This window comes from Drosophila ficusphila, unplaced genomic scaffold, assembly GCF_018152265.1.
Source record: "Drosophila ficusphila isolate 14025-0441.05 unplaced genomic scaffold, ASM1815226v1 contig_197, whole genome shotgun sequence".
NCBI lineage: Eukaryota > Metazoa > Arthropoda > Insecta > Diptera > Drosophilidae > Drosophila > Drosophila ficusphila.
The window spans coordinates 4,353,647-4,371,105 of record NW_025064091.1 but is presented as its reverse complement, the minus strand read 5'-3'; the positions used below and the strand labels follow the sequence as shown (position 1 = coordinate 4,371,105).

General features: G+C 49.7%; 4 protein-coding genes across 5 annotated transcripts; 3 read left to right on the top strand and 1 right to left on the bottom strand.

The window, feature by feature from the left end:
- Positions 1–47: 47 nt before the first annotated feature.
- LOC108097407 (5'-3' exoribonuclease 1) lies at positions 48–6,733 on the top strand. Its single transcript, XM_017199664.2, has 11 exons — positions 48–280; positions 340–1,434; positions 1,502–1,816; positions 2,127–2,591; positions 2,655–2,923; positions 2,989–3,308; positions 3,367–4,260; positions 4,696–5,324; positions 5,393–6,004; positions 6,062–6,127; positions 6,262–6,733. The coding sequence occupies exons 1-11, from the start codon at positions 206–208 to the stop codon at positions 6,331–6,333; spliced, it is 4,812 nt and encodes a 1,603-aa protein (XP_017055153.1). The 5' UTR covers positions 48–205; the 3' UTR covers positions 6,334–6,733.
- A 495-nt stretch (positions 6,734–7,228) lies between these two features.
- Positions 7,229–11,290, bottom strand: LOC108097410 (N-alpha-acetyltransferase 16, NatA auxiliary subunit). The gene is made up of 6 exons (XM_017199668.2): positions 10,915–11,290; positions 10,095–10,583; positions 9,240–10,027; positions 8,754–9,181; positions 8,038–8,690; positions 7,229–7,974 (listed from the first exon to the last, which is right to left on the bottom strand). Exons 1-6 carry the CDS (start codon positions 10,969–10,971, stop codon positions 7,717–7,719), a joined length of 2,673 nt encoding a protein of 890 aa, XP_017055157.1. The 5' UTR covers positions 10,972–11,290; the 3' UTR covers positions 7,229–7,716.
- A 322-nt stretch (positions 11,291–11,612) lies between these two features.
- LOC108097417 (28S ribosomal protein S14, mitochondrial) lies at positions 11,613–12,213 on the top strand. The gene is made up of 2 exons (XM_017199682.2): positions 11,613–11,746; positions 11,807–12,213. Exons 1-2 carry the CDS (start codon positions 11,684–11,686, stop codon positions 12,128–12,130), a joined length of 387 nt encoding a protein of 128 aa, XP_017055171.1. The 5' UTR covers positions 11,613–11,683; the 3' UTR covers positions 12,131–12,213.
- LOC108097408 (probable ATP-dependent RNA helicase DHX34) lies at positions 12,213–16,171 on the top strand. 2 transcript variants are annotated; one of them, XM_017199665.2, is made up of 7 exons: positions 12,213–12,869; positions 12,928–13,464; positions 13,524–13,894; positions 13,959–14,156; positions 14,211–15,145; positions 15,201–15,433; positions 15,494–16,171. In XM_017199665.2, the coding sequence occupies exons 1-7, from the start codon at positions 12,299–12,301 to the stop codon at positions 16,084–16,086; spliced, it is 3,438 nt and encodes a 1,145-aa protein (XP_017055154.1). In that variant the 5' UTR covers positions 12,213–12,298; the 3' UTR covers positions 16,087–16,171. The 2 variants fall into 2 exon arrangements, with proteins under 2 accessions (XP_017055154.1, XP_017055155.1); XM_017199666.2 differs by lacking the exon at positions 12,213–12,869 and having other exon boundaries at positions 13,354–13,464; positions 13,528–13,894.
- The last annotated feature ends 1,288 nt before the right edge of the window (positions 16,172–17,459 follow it).

Below are 17,459 nucleotides of genomic sequence, written 5' to 3'. Positions count from 1 at the left end.
GCTAAAGGTACACAAATAATTTAAGTTTCTCAACACTGTTCGTTAGAGTTAGGCTATCGTTTGTGAGGCCGATGTTTGTGTAGCCCTACATTGCGCCGTCTGGGTACACTGATCGCCAGCTCCAATTTCACCAAAATTTTCGTTGACCAAGGACGAGTTTCGGCGCGGCCAACAGAACTTAGAGAGCACAAGCAGCAGCAGCGTAATGGGTGTTCCGAAGTTCTTTCGCTACATCAGCGAGCGGTATCCGTGCCTCAGCGAACTGGCGCGGGAGCACAGCGTAAGTGCGGATGGGTTGCGAATGCGGATCTCCAATGATCAATAACGCTTTGTTTGCAGATCCCCGAGTTCGATAACCTGTACCTGGACATGAACGGCATCGTGCACAACTGCTCGCATCCGGACGACAACAACATTCACTTTCATCTGGAGGAGGTGCAGATCTTCCAGGATATCTTCAACTACGTTGACAAGCTGTTCTATCTCATCAAGCCGCAGAAGCTCTTCTTCCTGGCCGTCGATGGAGTGGCACCGCGTGCCAAAATGAATCAACAGCGCAGCCGGAGGTTTCGCTCGGCTCGCGAAGCGGATCAACTGGAGGCGAAGGCCGCGCAGCGCGGTGAGAAGCGGGAGCACGAACGCTTTGACAGCAACTGCATCACGCCGGGCACGGAGTTTATGGTCCGGTTGCAGGAAGGCTTGCGCGCCTTTCTGAAGACCAAGATCTCGACGGATCCGCTATGGCAGCGCTGCACTGTGATTCTCAGTGGACAGGAGACCCCCGGCGAGGGCGAGCACAAGATCATGGATTACATACGCTACATGAAGGCCCAGCCGGACTTTGATCCAAATACGCGGCACTGTCTGTATGGCTTGGATGCTGATCTAATCATCCTGGGCCTCTGCACCCACGAACTTCACTTTGTGGTGCTCCGCGAGGAGGTGAAATTCGGCAAGAACGTGAAACGAGACTCCGTGGAAGAGACGCGCTTCTTTCTGCTGCACTTGGGCTTGCTGCGCGAGTATCTCGAGCTGGAGTTCCACGAGCTGAGCACTGCGGAGCGCAAGTTTGATGTGGCCCAGCTGATCGACGACTGGGTTCTGATGGGCTTCATGGTGGGCAACGACTTCATACCCCACTTGCCCTGCCTGCACATCTCGTCCAATGCCCTGCCACTGCTCTACCGCACGTACATACGTATTTACCCCACGCTCGGTGGTAATATCAACGAAAACGGCAAGCTGAACCTGCGGCGCCTGCAGATCTTCATGTCCGCCCTCACGGAGGTGGAACTGGAGCAGTTTAGGGAGCACGCCGACGACCTAAAGTATATGAATGCCAAGACTGAGGCATTCGACGCTGATGTTTCCGAAATTACCTCCTACGATAACTGCAATTCGGATCTGGCGGCCCTCATCGATCAAAGCACGAAGGTAAGCAGCTGGTTACCTTGTTTGAGGTCTAGATTTCTACTAATTGAGATGCCTTTCCCATTCGCAGCTTTATGAAGGCGACAGCGACGAGGACTGGAGCGATGAAAATGTGAGCTTGATGCACGAGTTCCAGAACTACAAGCGAAACTACTACCGCAACAAGTTCAAGTGCGACTCCGAGTCGCCGGCTCAACTGATCGAGGAACTGGGACATCATTATGTGACCGCGCTGCAGTGGGTCCTCGATTACTACTACCGCGGCGTTCAGTCCTGGGATTGGTACTATCCCTTCCACTACGCGCCCTTCATCAGCGACCTCAAGAACATCGAGCAGGTCCGGGTTAGCTTTCATCAGGGAACGCCCTTTCTACCATTCCAGCAAGTGAGTTGAAACGCTAATTAGCTCTACTATCTTGTACTTTTATGAAAGAAAAACAGACAAAGAATCGCATATGCATATATTAATGTTGTGTGTTCTATACCTGTCTTGCTCTAAATCATTCTTAACGCTGATAACCATTTCCATTTAAAATGCATACGGCATTTCCAAATAAAGAGAGATTCTTCGAAAGAAAAGATAACAATTAAATAGGGGTCACAATATATAATATGAAAATAATTATCTGTTGATTGAATTCCCCATGATCCCGCTGAATATTATGTACATATTTAATGATCCCCTTTTCTTTCAGCTTTTGGCCGTTCTGCCAGCAGCCAGTTGCAAACTCCTGCCCTTCGCCTACCACAATTTAATGCTCAATCCCGCCAGTCCGCTGGCCGAGTTCTTTCCGCTGGAGTTCGAGAGCGATCTCAATGGCAAGAAGCACGACTGGGAGGCTGTCGTACTGATTCCCTTCATCGACGAACACCAGCTCCTGACCGCCATGCGTCCGTGCGAGGCGAATCTCACGGAAGCGGAGCGAAAGCGCAACAAGCACGGTCCAATGTACGTGTACAAGCACACCAATGAATCGCAGGGTCCGATGGCCTGCCACCCGCCGCTGGGGCCGCTGCAGCATCTCTACTGCATCGAGATGGCCAAGTGGTCCAGCGAGATCGCGCTCAACCTGCCGCGCAGCGTCTGCGTCGAGCTGCCGAATGCGGCGCGCCACGTTTTCTTCCCTGGCTTTCCCACCATGCAGCATCTGCCCTTCGACGTGAGTTGCCCCCAGTGCAGTGCTGTTTATCCAGCTCCTGATTTACCCTCTCTTATCCTCCAGTTCGAGCTGCGTCACGATCGTGTCAAGGTCTTCGAGCAGGCGAGCCGCAACCAGAACATAGTCCTGATGCCGCGAAAGCGACAATTGGAGGACACCCTGGAGGCGGTGGCCGGGCAGTATCTGGAGCAGGTGGTGCACATCGGCTGGCCGCATCTCATCAAGGCGAAGGTGGTGCGCGTAGCCACGCGAGACCGACGCGTCGACGAGGAGGGCATCGCGCCAAATGACGCGCGTCGCTTCGATTCCGAGTGCAAGTCGCTGCAGGAACAGTTGAGTCTTGACCCCAGTTCGTGCCCCCCGTGCCCCACAGCTAACCTGCTTTCCTCCCCACTAGTTTCACCACTCGCATGGGCATCCAGTTCGCCAACTACGATGTGCTCGTCTACGTGCGCACCTTTGCCGGCAGCACGGTGGAGTTCGGTCAGAGGGGAGCCCTCAAGGAGCGGGATACTTGGAGCACTTCGGTGACCGGCTATCCCGCCCAGGGAGTGCTGGCCGAACTGGTGACCGGCGGGATCAGGCGCAAGCAGTTCCGCAAGGTGGAGAAGTTCTTCTCGGTCGGCAGCACGGTGTTCTTCATCGGCAATCCGTACTACGGCAGCGAGGGAGTGGTGCAAGACCCAATGCTTGCCTATTCCTGTGGTCGCATTCAGGGTGAGCCATTCAAGCCTTATAGTGGCTGGAGTAACCACTTAAACCCCTCTTTCTCCAGTCAACATACGCGTGCGTCCGGAACCGAATGTCAATGCAGCTCGTTTGTTACAAGAAGAGCGCGACAAGGACTTTTTGAACACCTACGAGGTCTGCCACCTGCTGAACATCAATGGACGTGCGCTGGGTCGCCTCACCGGCACCGTTTGGGTGGTCTTGGGACCGCGACGCGAGCGAATGGAGAACGTGGCCAAGCACAACATTGGCCTGCAGCTGAAGTACCCGATTCTGAACGAGGAGCGAGCCGGCTACTGTTGCCGAACGGGCAACCAGTGGTTCTACTCCCGCCTCGCCTTGGAGCTGATGAGCGATTACTGCCAGCGCTTTCCTGATGTCGTCGCCTTCTTTGCCGTGAGCAACGATCGCGGCAAGTACGTCTTCGAGCAGGATGTCTTTCCCGACCAAGTGGGCCAGCATCGCGTGGAGGCCCTGGCCAATTGGGTGCGCCAACAGCCGCACATGAAGGTCGAGCGCATCGCGTGCGGATCGAAGACCGTGTGTCGCGAAACCGTTGAGCTTCTGATGTCCGCCGTCGACGAGCTGCGATCGCTGCCCGTCAAGGATGTCAAGCTGCAGGTGAAGCCGCACCTGCTGATCAAGCCAAATGTCACGCTGCCGGAGGTCTACCGACCCCGACGACCGGTGCGACTCTTCGACCGCGTCGTCATCGTGCGCACGGTCTACATGGTGCCAGTTGGCATCAAGGGCACCGTCATCGGCATCAATCTCGTAACGGATCCGAATCCAGTGCGTCTGGAATGCGTGCACGCAGTAGATACCTTTTGCGAGGTGCTGTTCGACAAGCCAGTGCCGAACTGCAACGATATCCACGGCATTGCGCAGGAGCGCGTCTACAAGGTGCCGGAGAACGCACTGGTGGTCATCTTCACGAACGGTGTGTGGTAGAACTTTACTATGAATTGTCTGCAAGGAAGAGTCCTCAACCTCAAAGGCAGGCAATATATTCATCTGAGAGCAAACACTAAATTTTCAATCGGGTCAATTCGTATCCAGATTTCAAGAACTAAAAGCAATGGCTCACATTTACAGGCAGTTGAATATATTGTTTTATATTTTATTAAAATACTTTTTTTTTTTATGTATATAACGTACTGATTTAAATTTGAAAAAGTGAATCATAGGAACCAGTTTTATTTGTTTCGATTTTTGTGCCTGTGTTTTAAAATATCCGACTAAGTGAGCGGTGCCAGCTCAAGCGTTAACAAATAATTTTGTAGTCGATTTTATTGTAACATAAGCAGTTCTAAAATGGGTAAATCTTTTTATTTCGGATTTTTTTTAATTGTTATCTATTTTTTTCTGTTTTCAGAGCAAGGACAAAAGAATCAGGCCAACGCTCAGTCTTCGCAGACTGGCCAGCAGAACAGGACACCGGTGGAAGATGTCCGCGCAAACTCTCACTCCCGAGAGTCGCAACAAACACAACAACAACCAAAACAACAGGCGACTAGCAGTCGTTATATGACTGCAGCCGGATCGGATTGGATGCCAATCACGATGAAGACACAGATATCTGATGATTTTGTCAAGACGCGTAGCGATGACAAGGCCAAACGGGATCGCTCCAAGCCAGAAGCAGTCCAGCCGCAGCCGGAAAAGCCGGAGAAGGTGGCCAACTGGCGAGAGCGCACCGCTGGTCCATCTGGTCCTCCTGGGCCACCTGGTCCATCGACCAAGCCGCAAAGTGTGCCAGAGAACTGGCGTAAAAAAGGCGGCAGCTCGTCCCTTGCCCCGGAAAAAGCTGCCGCTCCTTCTGTAGCGCCAACTGCAAGCGCTGTAGGAACGGCTTCGCCCCAAGATCAAACCCTGGCGCTCATGTCGTTGCTGGGTTTGAAGAGCAAATCGGATTCGGAGCCATCTCAAGATCAAAATCAAAATCAGAATCCAAATCAAAGTCGGCAACAGCATCAGCAAGCTCCCGGACCCGGACAAATGCCAGTGAGAACTTTTGCAGTTGTTAAATAAGTATATTCGTGTTTAAATTTCTCCAATTTGTTTTGTTTAAGATCCTGCCCAAACCACCGCTTTTTTGGCAGCAGGAGGCACAGAAGCAACAACAGGCTCAGGACCAGGCCAAAGCTCAGGCGCAAAACCAGATCCAGGCCCAGCCAACCGATCGCATTAGGACTCGACAGTGGGTCAGAAGGGGCCGAATGATGGGGGAAAGAGATTCTCCATTTAGCCAGCCGAGTCCTCAGTTACAGGAGCAGATCCTGCAAAGTCATCGAATGATGATGCAGCAACGAATGCCATGGTTGGCCTTTAACGACGGAAATCAGCTACGTTCCAATAACAATGTTCCTGCACAGATTGTTTCGGGCAACAACGCCACAGCGCCACAATATCAGCACTACCAGCAACCAAATCAACAGCACTTCCACCAGTTGCAGGACATCGGCAACGTGGCACCGCGCTACTCTTCCATACAAGATTTCGTGCCCATTCAGGCGTATCGTGCTAGCAAATCTAATCGTTCTCAGACAGCCGGACGCCAAGATTCGAAAGAGGCCAACCAGCCATCGCAGCAGCCACCGTTGGCGGAGACCACGGAATCCAACTCGAGCTCGAGTTTCCAGGAGAAGTCTACGAACGAACCGAAGGAATCGCTTAACGATAAGGTGAGCGTTAAGTAATGCTCGCAGTGATCATAATATAACGCCTTTCGACATCAACAGCCATCGGTTTCGGATGTGGCTCAGGCAGTTGAAGCGGATGAAGCTGCAGCAACGACCTCCCGTCAGGTGAGTCAGTCAGTAGACCCGCAATGTAAGGTGCTTTGTACCGAAAATCGTTAACGGAATCTGTGATTTTTATATTATATATAACAAATGCATTGGATTCAAATTCACATAACTTTCATCCTATTTCGTTGCAGCCGATCAGGCCCCGAAAACAACGAGTACCTCGTATTGGCGCCAAGTTTGATTTGGAGTACATAATGCATTAGTTGAACAGAATTAGACAAGCGAAAATAGATTTTTCCCTGGCGAGGATGAAGCCTCGTAATCAATGAATTGATATATATATACATATATATATATATATAAATATAAATTGTAAATCAATATGGTAGTAATAGCTACGGCGATTGCGTATTATAAGGTTTATTGCCCACCTAACGATATGAACTCTGAAATGTATTTGATTATTACCTTATTAACTTTACTTTTCTAGTCTGTGCGAGGCACTTGAGTTAACTTGAGAAAGCCACAATCGAAGACTGCATTGCTAAAACCATAATGGATTGGTTTGCGAATAAATGAAAAATGTAGATTATGTTACGAAATCCTGGAAATGAGACTGACTCATCTTTATATTTTCTTGTAATAAACTCTTATTTTCTCTTACACTCTTCGTGCATTTAATCGTTTCCCTTTCATTTTATAAGTTGGCGGTCTAACTGCTAGCCTTCCCTATTAGGATATAACTGACCTAATTGTTCCTTTTGGCAGCTTTATAATGAGTCCGCCCGATTCTTATAATTCCTGAAATTTAAAGACTTGTAAAGGCTTGAGCTAGATTCGTCCTGTCAGCTGATTAGAAATATGTATTTGGCACGGAAGCTATTTTCCCCAAAGCATACTTCAAAACTGAAATTGTAATAGCATTTATGTGCTCTACGATTACCTTTTAAGGCCCAACATATAGTTTTACGGAAAAACTTGGAATGGCATACGACAGATTGAAAACTTTAATTGCGAATTGCATAAGCAGGTAAAGCACAAGGGTACTAAAAACATTCGCTCGAGCTCTAACGCACTCAAGATTTTTTCTGTTATCTACATCATTTCGATGTAGCGAAGATTGCTATCTAGAATTATAAGACGTGTCTTTCTTTACGATTTAAGGTTTTGATTTTGCGTATAATTAATTACGACTTTATATGTACATTGAATCGTTAAAAATAATAAAAAATAAATGTTGTTTAAAAAAGCCAGCGAGTGTGTTGTCAACAAGGGTCCACATTTGATTCAATTTTAAAAATCCTACAACAGTGCCAACTTGGACAATTGTATTGTATGTCTGCCGAAACTCTTCCGCTAAACTTGGCCTTGCCTTTTGGCGATTTTGGCTCAGCCTGTTCATCATAGCATTTCGTTTGTTTGTTTGTTGTTGTTAATAGTGAATTTTATTGTGGTTGCCGTTGTTTATAGAGCTAAGCTTATTCCTGGTTCATATTGTTTGTTTTGTTGTTAGTTAGGTTCGCTTCACTTCGTTATTGATTGCCGCATATCGATCTGTAGTTGCTGTAGCTGTTGCTGTTGCCGTTGTTGCTATTCTTGCGATTGCGATTGCGGTTGTGGGTATTTAGTAGCAGTCTTGTTTGGTCCTAAGACGCTGCCGCTGCCGTGGCCAAAACTGACACCGGTTCACTAGAATCAACGTGAATCAACTGCTGCTGCTCCTCCTCGGCGCGCAGCTTGGCGGCCTCCTTTTCCTGCAGCTGGGCCTCCAGCTCCTCGACATTGCGAAAGATGCGGGCGTACTGGAAGCGTTCATGGCATGCCTGCTGGTAAAGAGCGGCCTCCGCTTCGCACTCGCCAAACACATCGCCGTCCCGCAACGCTGTGTAGATTTTGGTGGCCTCCTATACACACAAGTACAAGAAGGATAACAGGATAAGCTACTTAACAAGCTGACAAATGCTTACCTCCAGCCTGATCTTGTTCAGATTGAAGCTAGTGACCAACTTGATGGCGGCGGCCTTTTTACTATTGTCCAACTCGTACAGACTGCGAGCGCCCTCGTATAAATGCAGTATGGAAGCGTTGTTTTTGGCAATGAACTCGTCGTTCAGCTGCTGGGGCGTCTTGCTGCCTATCAGTTCTTTGGTAGCCTTGTCCAGCACCTTCTGTACGTGCTCATTGAACGGCTGCTGCTTGGCAGCGCTGGTCAACGACTTCATAAAGCGAATAATGCAGCTGTGGAGTTCGGGGTGCGCGGGATTGACGGCGCGGGCGCGCAGGATCGACTGCAGCATGAGCAGCAGCTTGTTCTTGCGGTAGTACACCTCGAAGGCCAGCAGGTGCGTTTCGATGCGCTCCTTGGCCAGCTGCTGCAGCGGCTTTAGGAAATCAATGGCCTTCTCCAGCGGATCATCCGTGCGCTCCAGTTTCTCGGCCACCAGCTCGTCCAGCTGCGGGGCATCGGGATCGGTCTCCTGGTTCGCCTGCTGCTTCGACTTCTGGTGCTGCTCGCGCTTCACCTGCGCCTGTGCGGCCTGCGCACTCTCCAGCTCGGCTTTCTTCTTGGCCTTGCGCTGTTTGCTGCGCAGCTTTTTAAGTTCCGAAGGGGGCAAGTTTTCTACAAGACAGGAAAAAGGTTTGTAAAGCAAGGCGTTACCCTGAATGTTTGCACTCTTCCTACCAATATCGATCTCTTCAATGGTGGTCTCCGACTTGAGCGGCTTGTCGTACAGACGGATGTACACCTCAATGGCGCACTTGGCCGCCTTAAAGTAGAATGGGTGCTGGCGCAGCACGTCCTCCAGCCGCAACAGGCCCACGTAGGCGCGCAGCGTCATTTTACGCATGCAGTAGGTGTGAAAATCGAACTGATCCTCGACAATCTCGGCGAAGTGGCGCTCCACTTCGTGACACTTCTTCAGCGACTCGCCCCAGCGACCCATGTCCTGGTAGGCCAGGGCGCACTCCGTCTGGAACCACATGCACTGCATCTCGTTCAAGTTGTCCATGGCGGAGACGCCCTCGCGCGTGAACTTGGCGCAGATCTCCTCGGCCTCCTGCACCATTTTGGCGCGCAACATGTACTTGGCGCACTTCGAGTTGATGTAGCTGAAAAAAAGAACAACGGTTATGCTTGGAAAATCCTTTCTTTTAGCGCTTAAATTACCGATCCGCCGTGTCCATGCTCTGAGCTTCCTCCAGCCAAACGTAAGCCTCGACGGGATCGCCGGCATGCTTGAAGATGCGACCCTTGGTGATGAGCAATTCAATCAGAGTCGGCGTATGGTCGATCGCCACATTGATGTACTCGAGGGCGCGATCGGTGTCGCGCATGTAGTCGTAGTGCTGCGCCAGGAACAGTGCCGTCCAGACGAGCGCCGAGGCCGGCTCGACAGGAACCCCGGCGTCGGCATCCTCGCGAGAGAAGTGCCCGGAACGGGTTAGGTTCTCGAAATACTGCAGCGTCAGCTCTTCAATAATGGCCGCCTTCTCTGGGATTTGGTGCAGCGTGCGCACGTTGACGAAAAGCGGCGGAATGCCCTTGCGCAGGCCGCGGCGCAGGTACTCATCGGCTACGACGCGAAATTCGTCGCCAATGGCAATGTTCAGTGGCAGGCGGCGGGGACAAAGGGCGCGCGGATACTGCTCCTGGAACACACGATAGATCGCCACCACGGCGCTGGACTCAGTCACCTGGCGGGCGGCTATGTACTGCTCGTAGTAAAGCACATTCTCCGGATTGCGCCGGATCAGGGACTCGAAAATCGGCACCGCCTTCTCCTGCTGCTGCAGCTTGATGTACAGATCGCCCATGGTCTCGCGCACGGCCAGCTTGTCAACGATCTGCGACTGGTACTTGGTCAGGTGATCCACCGCCTGCTGCAGACGCTCCGATTCGATGAGTATCTGGTTCTGGTACAGCAGCAGCTCCGAGTGGCGGTAGTCGTGCGCCTCCTGCACAAAAAATACGGAGAGAGATTGTGGATCATAAAATTGAGTGCCCCGATAGCCAACTACTTACAATCGAAGTCTGCGACTTGATGAACGTCTTCAGGATGCTGTTGGCCATGTCAAAGTCGCGCAGCAGATGGTAGCTCATGGCAAAGCCGATCCAGGAAGCGTGCTGCGAGGGTCGCAGCATGAACAGGTGGTGGCGCGTCTCCTTGTAGCCCTCTAGATCTCGCATTTGGATCTGCAACAGCGACAGATCCTTGAGGATCTGCAGATTGTCCTTCTCCCACTTCAAAGCATTGCGATAGCACTTGATGGCCTCGTCGTACTTCTTGTCGCTGCGCTGCAACAATCCGTAGACATGCCAGCAGACGTGGGAGCGCAGATCGTTGCGCAGACCCAGACGCACATACTTATAGGCCTCTTCCCGACGGCCCAGTCCGTTAAGGGTCAGACCCTTCATGGCCAAAGTTTCACCGTGCTCCGTGTACTTGGAATTGGAGAGGATCTGCTTGGCCAGCTTAAGGCCATTTTTGTACTGCTTCAGTTCGTAGCATTTCTGTGGGCGGAGAAAAAAATTAAAGGAACGGGTAAAGAGTTTAAGGTTTAGTGGGACATCCCGCCCAATGACCGATTTTGAGGTTATGCTACTTTCGGGGGGTCTTTGGTAAGGGGAGTTGGTTTGGCACACAACGGCCGGGAGAGCTCTCCATGCCAGTTGGACATCTTCTTATTGGTTGACTGCTCCTGCTGCATTTGGTGCAAATTAGGCCACTCTAATTTGGCCGGGCAAAAAGCACATGGATGCCGAAGCCGGCCAAGAGCAGAGGGGCGGAAGAGGAGGCTTTCTTTAAAGAAACCAAGACTGAAAGGACTACCCCCTGGCTTACAAGTAGCTTCCGGAAGAGCGCACCCTCCTTGGGCGGCAGGGGATCGCTGGAAGGCATCTCTGCAAGGCTGCTGCTGCTGCTCCTCTTCAACTCTTCCTCTTCTTCGGCTTCTTCTTCTTCCTCAGCTGCTGACCGTGGATTATCGCCTCTGGTCCGGGACTGCGAATTCTGACCGGAATCTGGGTTCGATGTTGCGGATGCTACTCGTCGACTGCTTCCGGAGCGGGATTTCAATAGGCTCTGAGCAGAACACACAAGACACACCACACAAGGCGAAAAACGGCAAACGGCAAACTGCGGGCACGAGCAAATTTCTTACTCGACGTGAGACAGCCACACACATACACGTACCGGGAACCAGAATTATACACATGCACACGTGCGTGCGTTGCGCGGCGAATGGCAAATATCGCTTTCGCGCCTGAGTGAGTGGCAATAACGGCGCTTGTTTTGAAAAGTTCTTGCAGGTCGGTTATGTAAAGCGGTCTCGGTTTTTATCAAAACTGTTTTTTGCGGCGTAGGCGGCGCGTTGTCGGCTTATGTATTTGCACGACAGTTTGCCCCACGCCCGCTCAGCTGTTAAAATAAACTATCAAGTGTAGTGAAATTCAATCTAAAAATATATTCCATAAAGTATCGTTCACCACGCAACGTAATCAGCTGATACAATCGGTCTTATCGAAAACACCAGGCATTACCATATTTAATCGATAGTTGGTCTACGACAGAATAAGAAGAAGAGCAACACCACCGGCAGGAGCAACAAAATATGAATTCTCTGGCCAGGATTGGGGGCTTTGTCTGCCAGTCGGTGCAAATCGCCGGCTGTGGGGTAAGAAACCCGAAAACCAAGTAAATAACAAAACTTGACCCATTCTCTTTCGACGAACAGCTGCAGCAGGTGCGCACAAAGTACGCCGATTGGAAGATGATCCGCGATGTCAAGCGACGCAAATGCGTCCGCGAGAACGCCGTGGAACGGTTGCGCGTGAATTCTCTCCGCAAGAACGACATCCTGCCTCCAGAACTCCGCGAGCTGGCTGATGCTGAAATTGCTGCCTTTCCGCGCGATTCATCGCTGGTTCGAGTGCGGGAACGCTGTGCTCTTACGTCACGACCCCGTGGAGTTGTCCACAAGTATCGACTTAGCCGAATCGTATGGCGCCACTTGGCTGACTACAACAAGCTATCCGGCGTGCAGCGCGCCATGTGGTAGTGACTCCTTCTGTTAGCTTTTTAGACAAAATAAAACATTCTGGGCCAGATCTTTGTTATCGGTTTTTGGCACCTACCTCAACAGCTGACCGTCTATCGATAGTTGTGTTCTTGGACGCTGCGCCGCCGGTTAAGAAATGTCTTTTTAAGTTGCTGTAATCCGACGAATATGTCCCGGAAATCAAGAAAAGGCGAAGGGGGCGCATCTGCCCACCGGGCGCAGATCAACCTTGTCGACTTTAGCTTTTTAGATCGCAAGGCGGAGCTATCCGGATTACTGCAGGCCAAGACCCGTCAGGCGGGCAAAAGTCTGGTGGAGAACGAAGCTGATTTTTGGAAGTTTGTGGGAAAATATGAGGCCATGATGCGTTCTACGGGTCAGCCGGTGTTGCCACCGCTGCTCTCCAGGGAAGAACTAAAGATCGATCAGCCGTATCACCGCAGCAAGCACTTGGCTTTGCGCTTGGATGAGGATACACTGCTTCAGGAGGCAAACTCGGAGTTGCAGGCCCAATTTCGGCAGCTCCTGCTGGTCTACCTGGACTTTCGGCAGGCTGAGAAGTTTCAGCGCATTAAGAAGTTAAGACAGTCGCAACGTAACCTGCCAATTGCCCGTTTTCGAAAGGATTTGCAAAACGCTTTGGACTCATCTCGCGTGGTCATTGTTGCCGGTGACACGGGCTGCGGAAAATCCACACAGGTTCCCCAATACCTCTACGATTTTGGCTACCGCAGCATTGGTAAGTTCTGAAGGATTTCATTTAATTGTTAAGCTATGTAACCATTTAATATTTATAGCCTGCACTCAACCACGTCGATTGGCCTGCGTTTCTCTTTGTAAGCGAGTGGCCCACGAGCTCCTTGACGACTACGGCAGTAAGGTGGCCTTCCAAATTCGTTTCGAACGCAGCCGGACGCAGAGCACCAACATACTTTTCATCACAGAGGGTCTATTGCTGCGCCAACTGGCTGTGACCGCCAATCTGGATCGCTACGATGTACTCATTCTGGATGAGATACACGAGCGCAATCTGTTTGGTGACTTTCTGTTGGGCGTGACGAAGTGCTTGCTGCGAGCGCGACCGCAACTGAAGCTGATCCTCATGTCGGCCACTATAAATGTGGAGCTCTTTCACGGTTTCTTCCGGGAGGAGGGCGCCATACTTGTTCAGGTGCCCGGTCGCTTGTTTCCTATCAAACTGCGCTACATGCCGCCACCAGCTTTGGAGCTTAAAGCAGGACAAGCGACTGCTTCCTCAAAGCGTTCCCAAAGCGCTCGTCTCGATCCGGCGCCCTTTGTCCAGGTGCTCAGCCTCATCGATCAGCAATATCCAAGTGAGTGTAGCTCACCTAAATATATTAAAATCTAAACCCTTTACAAAACTAAAACCCAGCTAGTGAGCGCGGTGATGTGCTAATATTTGTGAGTGGAGTAAACGAAATCGAATCGGTTGTGGAGGCCGTCCAGGAGTATGCCACACAGCAGGAGCATTGGATGGTGCTGCCGCTGCACAGTGGACAAGCGATTGCCGAGCAAGGAAAGGTATTTGATTATGCACCCGAAGGATCGCGCAAATGCATCGTCTCCACAAACATCGCTGAAACGTCGTTAACTGTGGATGGCGTCAGGTTTGTAATTGACTCTGGCAAAGTCAAGGAAATGAGTTACGATGCCACATGCAAAGGGCAGCGCCTCAAGGAGTTCTGGGTGTCCAAGTCGTCAGCGGAGCAGCGCAAAGGTCGCGCTGGACGCACAGGACCTGGCGTAAGTTGAGCTGTAATATTCAAATCCCCGAAATGGGTTGCTTATCTTCACTTTACAATCGCAGGTTTGCTTTCGCCTCTATACCGCTGATCAGTTTAACTCCTTCGAGGCATATCCCACGCCGGAAATATATCGCGTGCCGCTGGACACAATGCTGCTGCAGATGGTTTCCATGGGACTGCCCAATGTCAGGGAATTTCCCTTTATAGAAGCTCCGGAAGCAGAGCGCATCGAGCAGACCATTCTGGCGCTCAAGCAACATGTAAAAGCAATTCTAAAGCAATACCCAAATCAATCTTAAAGCCTTAATTTACAGTGTGCCCTCAGCGTGGAGGAAAAAATCACACCACTGGGGAGTTCGCTGGCCAATTTACCCGTGGAACTATCCATCGGCAAGATGTTGCTCATGGGATGCGTTTTTCCGGAAGTGGAGCAGCTTTTAACTATGGCGGCCATGTTGAGCGTGCAAAACCCATTGACAAATCGCGCGCACACAGATCAGCGTTGCGTTCGCGAGCGTGAATCCTTTGAATCGGATCAGGGAGATCTATTCACATTGGTGCGTCTCTATTGCGAGTGGCTGAACCTTAAATTGCGACGCGATAGCACGCGACAATGGTGCCGACGGCTGGGCATTGAGGAACAGCGCTTTTACGAGGTGACCAAGCTGCGCCAGCAATTCCAGCGTATTCTCGAAAGCTGCGGCATGGTGGTGGCCAGCGGTTCTGGTGGCCAGCTGACCAGCGCTGAGCGCGCCACTCGGCATGGTGAACTTCTTCAGCTAAAGGCTCTCAAGCGCCGAAAACGTTTCGAGCAGCCGCGTCAGCGCAAGCTGCTCAAGCAGCACCATCAAAGTGGCGCTGGTCCCTCGGACGAAGAAGAACGGGATGGGGAGCCGGCCGATGATATGCGGGATGTTGACTTCCGGCTGCGTTATGACCACCGCCAGTTGGCCTTGCTGGAGCGATCGGCACGCCTTGATCGACATCGCGATGTCGTCTTGCTGAAATTACTGCTTTGCAGTGGATTTTACCCACAGTTGGCAGTCGGCGATGAGTTTAACTACTGCAAGGGTGGCGGCCAGCAGTTTTTTCACACGCGTCTCAAGCCCTTTATACTGCAGCACCCCAATTCGCACTTTGCCAAGCACTACGAGCTGCTCAAACTGGCTGACAGTGATCTGCTGCCCAAGCCGGATTTTTATACGCCCAAGCATCCGATTAGTGAACGCCATCAGCTGTTGTGCTATCAGTGGGTATACAAAAAACCAATATAATGGTAGAGTGCTAATTCCAATGATCCACAGATCGCTGCTGGAGACCGCCAAGCCATATTTGATCAACTGTATTCGCTTGCCGGCTGCCCAGGCTTTGCTGCTCTTCAGTTTTGCCATCGACACGAACGCGGGCATCACTCAAATTGTTTGCGATGGCTGGCTTGGGTTGGATCTGCCCACGCCTGGCAGTGGGATGGAGTTACTGAGTCGCGCAATCGAGTTGCGACGCCGTTGGAGCAGTCAGCTCTACTCCAAATTGGATGGTTAGTGGTTTTTTCGTGCCAGTCGTAAACGGTGAATCTAAGTGACCCAACAATTTGCAGATCTCAACAACAAACAGGAGGTAACTCTCACTAGGAGCGAAGTGAGCAGCACGCTCTGGCACGAGCTCCTTGACTTCATGTCGCTGGATGTGGCGTACGCGATTTGGCGTTTGTTGCCCGCCGATATCAAAAGGCTCTATTCTCACCAAGCGCCATCGGCACGACTCATGGAACTTAAGGAGAACCCCTTTGCCGTCGACTATCCTATGCTGGCAAATGCCGAGAAGGGAGGCCTCAATGTTTCCGAGCACGTGGTATACGACTGCTTGGCAGATCAACCGTGGACATTGGCCATGGACGCGGAACTCCGCACGAAGCCATGGAGCTGCACGCGATGCGATTTTGAGCTGGAGGAGTTTGATGTGCTAGAGCAGCTGGTCCATCGACCACATTGTAAGGGTCGCAGGACAAAAGATCGTAACCCCAAGCCCGATAGTCCGGTCGCATCTGCCAAAGATGGACAACCCGCTGCATCCGAAAGCTCCGCCTCACAATCGTCCGATGGCTATTATTGCAAAACCTGCAAAAGCAGCTTGCGGTTGTCAAAGATCGACATTCTGCGTCACCAACGGAAATGTCGGAGTGCCAAGTGATTTCTGTATATATATTTCCATATTTCAAAATGTGACCTTTAGCACTTGTTGAGTCCCAAGTAAAAAAAACAATTAGTTCGTTGGATTCTTTTTATTAATATTTTATTTCAATATTTTATATGTTAGGCAAATTATGCAAAATTATAAAAAAAACGTATATATAAGAACCCTTCTATCAATTACAGTTAGATTACAATTTATAATTATAATTGTTTTGATTTTGAGCTAATTTGAACAAACTGTTCGCAACATTTTTTTTTTGTTTATTTTTATTTTTGTTTTTGGGATTTGAGAAAATGTCTGTAAAGGTGTTTAGCATTTTCGAGATTTTTTTGTTAGTTGCGTTTGTCCAAAATGTAAAGAAAATTTTACAAAAAATAAGTCTAGAGACAAAAAAACGAGCACAATTAAAAAAAAGACGTAAGGTAACTTATTATTTATGTAATACTTTTGCTTATTTAAAACCAAGTATGGGTTGGGTAAATTTATGTTGTGGATTACTCTATCGAATCTGTGCTCCCTAAGTCGAAGAACCCTTTTTCTAGGGGCAAGTATGGGGCGCCTATATTTATTTAAAGCACTGGCTTTAAGTTTTCAGATCAGATTTCTAGGCCTGCCGCAGACAACAAACCATTATCTATTCGATTCGTTTGCCATTCTGCTGCTCACGAGTAAAAATAAAGTAGTTTGGCAGTGCCTAAAAGTACATTTTTATTAAATAAAAATGCATCTAGATGTATATCGCCTATGTGGTGCGTGGAACTAAAAGTACAATCAATATAAATAATAGTAAAAGAAATTGATTTTGAGTGGGAAATATCGTACAGTATGGTTCAGTAAGGTATGGTTCAGTAAGGTATGGTTGGGAAATCTGTTCTTAACTGTATCGTTTACTACTAAGGACAGCTAGCTCTCTGAATTATTCCTCAATATTTCGCATTTCACTTAACGATACTCCTCGTTTTGCTGTCGCCTCTTCGTTTGTAATGGTCTATATTCTTCTTGTATTCATGTTGAATGATTGCTGCTAAATGCCTTGTATATATTTACTTTGCCATCGTAAATAGTTCGGATATTGAATGTTTTGTGAAGGTAATTTAAAGGTAATTTCAATGTGTACGGTCAGACAAACATACATATCGAGTACACATGCATACATATCGTACTTTTTGTTTTGTTTGCTTTGCTTATAACTTTTCTTTTCTTCTTTGTCGTGGTAATTGAGTGTATATTTAATGCCTAGAATTATATACGTAAGTCCATGTACATACAATTTATTTAGTAGGTATATTTTTATAACTAGTACAAGTATCTTTATATATATATCTGCCCTTGCTCTCCTGCCCGCCTTCTTTCTAGACTACATGTATACA